This window comes from Lactuca virosa, chromosome 1, assembly GCF_052849685.1.
Source record: "Lactuca virosa cultivar CGN04683 chromosome 1, Lactuca_virosa_CGN04683_v6, whole genome shotgun sequence".
In the NCBI taxonomy this organism is placed as follows: Eukaryota; Viridiplantae; Streptophyta; class Magnoliopsida; order Asterales; family Asteraceae; genus Lactuca; species Lactuca virosa.
Genome location: NC_136426.1, coordinates 78,127,162 through 78,135,129, shown reverse-complemented (window position 1 = coordinate 78,135,129; position 7,968 = coordinate 78,127,162). Strand labels below are relative to the sequence as shown.

Genomic DNA, 7,968 nt, shown 5'->3' with positions numbered 1-7,968 from the left:
AAGCACTGGGTCGCGTATTGACTCGGCGAGTCTGTTAGAAACTCGGCGAGTTGAGTCGAGTAACTCTTGAATCAGTAGGACTCGATGAAGGGAAAGTTTTACTCTGCAAATAGGTCAACATGGACTGTTGACCATTGACTAGTGACTTTGACTTTGACTAGGGAGTGTCTTGTGCCTTCCAAGGGTATTTTGGTAAATTGAGTAATTATTGAATGGACCACTTATGGGTACAGACGAGGTGGTTGGAGCTATATCTAGAGGTGTGGACAGTATTATTCCGAGCTGCTAGCGAGGTGAGTTCTCCTCACTATATCAATAGGGTCTAAGGCACCAAGGTCGGCGCTTTAAGTTGTTATTCTGGTTATAGTATGTTGTATGTGGTTATGATCTGTTAGATCGGTATCAGGATAGACAGGATGTTGTTATGCTTTATGATCCGTTAGGATTTGTATGTTAGTGACCTGGTTAGGTCGGTATTCTGGTTATAAGTGATTGCTATGATAGATGATCTGTGAGATAGTTATATCTGATATATATGTATTCCAGTATATGTTATTTATGTGCACATGGTTATTTTTTTGATGATTAGGTTGAGACGGTCCTGCTTGGTGCTGAAGGCCAACATACCCGACGAGCGGTCCAGATAGACTGTGGACCCTGCATGACGGTCCAGTCATACCGAAGGCTCGGGATAGATCCAGATAGACTGTAGGCCTTGCAAGGCGGTCCAGTCAGGCTGAAGGTCCAGTATGCATGTTTTTATTATCTGTTATTGATATGGTATTATCGGTGTAGTATTGGTATTTTGGGGGTAACTCACTAAGCTCTCGGGCTTACAGTTTCAGTTTATTGTTTCAGGTACATTAGGAGATCGTGACAAGGCAAAGGCGTGACCGTACCGCTCCTCATCCTTATGATTTTGTTTTTGGGACACTCTGATGAATAATATTTTGAAAACAATATGTATAACACTATTTGGTTTTAATGGATGGAAAAAGTTTAAAATTTGGCTTAAATTTTTGGATGTTACAATTTCATCTTCAATTAAGAAATGGGTTGTGCTAACATTCAAATTGAAGTAAGAAATCAAATTTAAGAAACATAAACATGCAATTGGAGTTTGGGTAATGAGTATGATAAATACTACTTTTTTTTTGTTTAATCTTCTTACGAATGGTAGACAAATATAATTGCATTTTTAAAATTAGCTTCTTTAAACACATACCCAAAACTATAAAATGAACCTTCAGGTTCATTTTTACAATTAAATTATTGAAACCTTAATAAAATAGAAAGAACCAGCCATATAATTCATTTTTTAGCATGGATGGATTGCTCAAAAAGCTGCAAAATGAACCTTCAGGCTCATAAGTAAGTAAAAGAATGTAGTCTTCTGTTTTATATGCCCATACGAACTTTATATGCATAAAGACATAGGTTTGGCATCAAAAACCAAACTTTCAATAAATAAATTTTTAGTGTTAGATTCTGAGCATTTTAACGAACAGTTGGTGGGCACACAAAATAAGAGTTAATTTACCTCAGCAGAGGCCTAGATTGATGTAGGGGCATCCATATTATTTTCAGCTAATACCAAATCAGCCCATTTCATGTCTCCAACTCACCTTGGTCTTGAATCAGATTCTTATTTTGGGTTTAAAATAGATCAAGGAAGAAGTATCATTTTCTGGCAGCCCAATAAAGCTGAAGAGTCTCCATAATCAGCCCCATTAATGTTTTAAATGTTTCTTTAATTTTCTTTTAATTGTTTTCCAACTTCTGGTCTTTCACTAGACTTTTATTTTCCTAGAGTTATGTTTCCTTTAGTTTTTCAGCCCTATATAAGGAGCTCTAAGTTGTAGCAGCAAAATCATCTTTTGAATAATGAATTTACCATAGCTTGTAAAGTTGTTTTTGAGTGTTCATACACGAAAGGAGTCGATTCTTGTTTGGTATTAGTGTGGTGCCGTTGCTTTATCACTATTAACATCAACCATCGGCAATTTGGTTGATCTTGGTGGTGTTTAATTACTTTATCCTTGATCTAATCAGGTTGTCTACCCTATCCCTGTTCACAACCCTTTCTTTTATCCTATTTTCACACACTTACGTATCAATTGGTATCAGAGCAAACCCGGGTTATCCTCGGTTGTGTTATTATCACTTTACTGGTTTTTTTCCCTCCGAAACAACATGACATTTCTTCATGGAATGAATGCAGAAGAAGCTAAGAATCTCAGACGCGATAGACAGATCGAAGAACTCCAAAGAACTACCAAAATCATAACTCAACAGCTTTCAATATTGTTGGACGTAAAACCACGAAGGGTCAATCGAAAGCATCAAGAAGAATATGCTATTGGTGATTCAACCGGCCTTGATTCTAGTTCGGATGATGTGACATCCCCATTTTCACGGCCAGAAAAGACCGATTTTGTTTATGCTTTATAAAAATCAGAGTACCTCTTTTAATAAAAATGTTGCGGAATTTGTTCCCAGAAAAACATGATAAATATGTTATCAAATCATTTCCGAAGAAATGTATTTTTATCCATTTTAAAACATTTGGGATGTCATCGTCAATATAGAAACATAAGCATAAACAGAACTTACATTCATTTACACTAGTGATCTACATCTCTTTTAAATCCCTTAGTGTAAAGTAGCTTCACATCGACACCTGTGATACAGATAAGCTTGAGTGGGTCAGGTTGGGAAACCTGGTGAGTACATAGGGTTTTCAACCTACAATAATATAATTATTATGTTAAACATCAAACAATCAACCCAATTACCCACTCGCAATACCTGTCAATGGGTTTTTAGAGTACACCGGGTGAACACATCATTCACAACACCTACAGATTGCGAGCCTGCTAGTGTTCCACTAGACTGTCTATAATAGTCTATGGTTGTCATCCATACTCTGCTAGATGACGGGGCCATCGCTTGGGTCATCGTTAGGCTCATCGTTTGGCTCATTGTTTTGGCTCATCGTTTTGGCTCATCGCTTTGACTCATCGTTTTGGCTCATCGCTTAGGTCATCGCTTCGCACCATATTTTATCACTCATATATCATCGCTCATCATTCATCTCATCTTTCATCGCTCATCGTTTATCTCATCTTTCATCGCTCATCATTTATCTCACCTCTAATCTACCCATGTTTTACCCAACACATTTTGTAGATATAAAATACATATACATTTTAGATCATTTAAAACATGTATAAAACGTTTCATCCAGCATAGACAACAAGTATTCAAACAGTATACACACATAGCACGTAATTTATATAAAATACTTCATATCTATGTGTAAGATGAAAGTAACTATGCACTCACCTGCAAAGGTGGTGACTCGGTACTCGGACATCACTTCGTTTACTTTAAAACAAATTTCCGTTGACAAAACCTAGTATCATTTCCACTAGAGTTTAGTCTAATGTTCAACGAGACTAATTAATAGTCTAACTATTATTACTATTATATATGCGTTAAACAATACTCTTCACCCACTATGTACAGACAGGGGCCAGACATGAAACACCGGAGGGGAGGATCATTTTGGCATATAGCACTTCTGAAATCCAACAACCCAGGCGGCCCTTCAAACCGGATTCCCCGTACCGCGAGTGGTTAAAAATATATTATAACGACACTTATATAACCCATAATAATAGCTCAAATAGTTATTATAAGCTCCTAATAACGTTACTATATTTAAATAAAAGCTATATAAAAAATTAGGTAGGCGTATCTTAACTACGAGGGGGTTTGGCTAGAAGCCGTGCTCTGTAGGGGCAGAACTTCCGAGCCGAAAGCTCTTTTTCTCGGAGCCGTCGAGCGCTCCGGGGCTTTCTTCTAGCGCTAGGGGAGTTTTTGGGAGGTTTAGAAAGAGTGTAGAGAGAAGAAAGAATGAGAAATGTGTGAAGAAAATGAGGTTGGGAGAGGTTCTATTTATAGGGTGAAATATGGCTGAACTTGGTGCCACATGTCACCATCTGGTGGCAAGACTTGGGGAGAAAACAATGGCCAAGATTGTGCCACGTCACCCATTTTCGGACAACACACTTCCGACTTCTAAAAACCGTAACTTTCGCATACGAGCTCCGTTTTTTATGTTCTTTATATCACGCGTAGGTAAAAGTAAGATCTACAACTTTCCTTTTGACTCCGTCGGCTAATTCTCGACTGATCTTAAATTTAACAGTAGAATGTGACTATACTGTTAAATGTCCGCGTAAAATTCATAACTTCTACATACAGACTCCGTTTTCATCTGTTTTTTTGTCTTTGATTTACTATTAATGGGATCTTCAATTCTCATTTAGGTCGCGTTGGCTAAAAACCGTTCGATCTAGAATTCGAGTTTCGGGTCGTGCACTGCTAGGCCAAATCTTAGAAAAATCATAACTTCCTCATACGAAGTCAGATTTAGGCGTTCTTTTTATGCATGCTCTCGGTTTACCGTATACTATAACTTTTGTTTAGATTACTAAGGCCAAAAAGTCCTCTATAATAAATTCACTATTTACGTCGCGTAGTGTCATGCCGGTTTTGTCGCGAAACTTCGACGAGCCATAACTTCTTCATTATAACTCGGATTTCGACATTCTTTATATGTACGGAACCCTTGTGACATATGCTACAACTTGGTTAATATTACTCATTCTAAATAATCTTCCATCAAAAACTCATTTTTTGATGTTCATTAGCTCTAAATTGACTAGTCTGGATCTACGGGCGTTACAGATGAATCTGGTCAGACTTTGGTTCGTAGAAGAAGGTTTAGAGATGATCTTAGAGATATCAAAGCAGATGCTCTAGAGTTCCATAGAGGAACCAACCCGGATGACTTTATTGAATGGTTGAATGATATCGAAAACCTTTTCGATGTCAAGGGGTATTCTGATGAGAAAAGTTACAAAGTGGCTGTTTTGAAACTTAAGAAGTATGCCTCGTTATGGTGGGAAAATGTGAAAGCCAAGCGAGAATGAAATGGAAAGTCTAAGATCTGATCTTGGAGAAAACTCAAGAAACTACTCAAGGAGAGATTGCTTCCAGATTCTTACAAGCAAGACCTCTACATCAAGATAACTAATTTCAAGCAAGGTAATCTTAATGTTGATGATTAAACTCGTGAGTTTGAACAACTTGTGTTACGTAGTGGAATTCAGGAGAAACCAGAACAAACTATGGCTCATTATGTTGGCGGACTGAACCATGATATTGCTGAAAAACTTGAATTGCAACCTTTCTGGTCCTTTGAAGAGGTTCGCAAGATAACTTCTAAGATTGAGAAGTGTACCAGGAGTAAGAAGGTAGAAAGGGCAACCCCCAAGTCATTTCCAAAGTATAACAATTCTTTCCAAAATCCTTTCTACAAAGAAAACCTTTCAAAAGGTGAAAGCTCAAAGCAAGACAAGGGTAAAGGTCCTGCTGATGCGCCGAAGAAGAAGTGCTTCAAATGTCAGGGTTTAGGGAACTTTCTAGCTGAATGCCCTAATCGACGAGTCATGACACTGAAAGAGGTTGAAGAGGTTAACATTATAGATGAAGGAGAAGACGAGATGCCAATCTATGATGAAGAATGTTACTTTGAAGAGAGAGTTAAACCTGATAATGGGGAGCTTCTAGTGATACGAAGAGCTCTCCATGCAAAATAGGTGGATCCCAATGATGAACAAAGAGAGCAGATATTCCATTCGAGGTGCATGATCAAGGGGAAGGTATGCAGCTTAATTATTGATAGTGGTAGTTGTACTAATGTTTCATCCATAACTCTTATCAATAAACTCAATATTCCCAACCACATCTCACCCGAATCCATACAAGCTTCAATGGTTAAATCAGGGATCTGACGTGAAGGTAACCAAGCAGGACCTACTCTCATTTTCTATTGGTAAATCTTATCAAGATCAGGTTCTTTGTGATATTATACCTATGGATGCATGCCTTATGTTGCTTGGAAGACCTTGGCAATATGATAGACAAGTTTGGCACGATGGTCATCAAAACACCTACTCTTTTGTCATGAATAAGAAGAAAGTAATCCTCGAACCGCTACCATCTACCTTGCTGCAAAAGAAAGAACCAGAGATGGTTACTCAAGTAGAGAAAAATTTATTTATCAATGAAGCACGAATGGAGAGAGCTATGTCTAAAGGAAAATCTGTTTATGTTTTGTTGTTAGTAGAAAACAAATTTGAAGATGTTCCTCTGCTCGTTGTTGTCCGTCCGCTTCTAGAAGAGTTCAAAGATGTTTTTCCTTTTGATTTACCTCAAGAATTACCTCCACTAAGAGGTATTGAGCATCATATCGATCTAATCCCAGGAGCACCGCTTCTTAACAAACCAGCCTACCGATGTGACCCCGAAAAGACTTGAGAACTACAACGTCAAGTCCAAGAGCTCATTGACTGTGGCTATGTGCGTGAAAGCATGAGTCCTTGTTCAGTTCCAGCTTTGTTGGTTCCAAAAAAGACGGAACCATGAGAATGTGTGTTGATAGTGTTGGATAAGGTGTCTAAGTCCATAACTATTTCTGGTATGTACTTGACCTGACCCGGCATGGTCCATTTAGGTTGCATGGCATCATGCATTTGGATAGACTAAATGAGAGAAATAACACTTGTGGTTTATTAATATATTATAAGTTCTAATATATTAATAGTATTATTTAATTAGTATTGATCAAGAATTAATTTGGAATTAATTAAGTGATCAAAAGTTAACTAATTAAATATATGGGTTGATTATGTAAATCATCCATAACTTGTATAGTGGGCTAAGAGGCTCCATGGATTATCAAGTTGGGTTAAACCCATAGGATGCTCCATGGGAGTTACAAACCCATGGGTCATGGAAATGAAGAGTCATGACACATTAGGGTTTACATGGTGTAACCCTAGATGTGTCAACACTATATAAGGAACATACTATCCACCAAAATCGGCTACACAAGGTGAAGTGAGGGCTAGGCCGATTTTTAGAGTGTGTGCATTCTCTCTAAAGTCATTCCAAAAGCATTTGGTGTTGTGTGAAGCATTTGAGGCATCAGACTTGGGGTGCTAGGCTCACAAGGTTTCAAGGAATCAAAATCAACTACAAGGTATGTAATTCTAGCCATCCTTTTAGGATTAAAGTTCCCCCATGTATGCTAGATAGGATTATGAACCTTGGAAACCAAATTTTGCATGTATTTAGACAAACATAGATCCAAGGTTTATTAGGGTTGCATGTACACTTAGGAAGTGTTAGAATGCTCAAACCCCATCAGTGGTATCAGAGCCTAGGCTTGTTTGTGAATACTTGATGCAAAATAGTTTTGAAAAAATCGATTTTTTGCTGTCAGCACAGGGGACTCGACGAATCCATGGGGAGGACTCGACGAGTCCAAGTGAAAATGCAACCAACTCGGCGAGTCAGTTCGTGCACTCGACGAGTTGGCCATGTAGAATGCAGAAATTCGATTTGTGCTGCTGGAAATAGGCTAGAAACATTACCCTAAACTGTTTTGGTGTTGTAAAACTTGTTTTAGTTGGTGTAATGGTTGTTCTAATCCATTTACAATGGCTAATATCAAATTTTCATGATTATATGTGTTCATATGTTCTTGAAATTTTGATATGAATATTCATGTTCTTATGAGTTCTTGATAGATCATAGGAGTTACTTGTTTATATGATTAATTCATGATCTTTATGTGTTTTAATGGAGTCCATAACTTGTCCTCAAGTTATGGATAATCAAAAGTCACTTTGTGTTAAAAAACCATTAAAAGAACACATAAGTTATAAAATGAAGAGTCTTCATTTTAATGACTCATAAGTTATGAATATGAAAGGTTTTGTAAAGTTACAAAACTTGCCCTCAAGTTTTGGAACATGTAAAGTCACTTAAAACTTTAGCTCCAACCCTTAGAATTTTAAAAGTTAAAATTCAACCCTTATACTTTATAATATT

The 7,968-nt window shown here is 37.5% G+C and overlaps 1 protein-coding gene across 1 annotated transcript; it reads left to right on the top strand.

Moving 5' to 3' along the window:
- Positions 1-5,946: 5,946 nt before the first annotated feature.
- Positions 5,947-6,390, top strand: LOC145115553 (uncharacterized). Its single transcript, XM_079051861.1, has one exon. It carries the CDS (start codon positions 5,947-5,949, stop codon positions 6,388-6,390), a length of 444 nt encoding a protein of 147 aa, XP_078907987.1.
- The last annotated feature ends 1,578 nt before the right edge of the window (positions 6,391-7,968 follow it).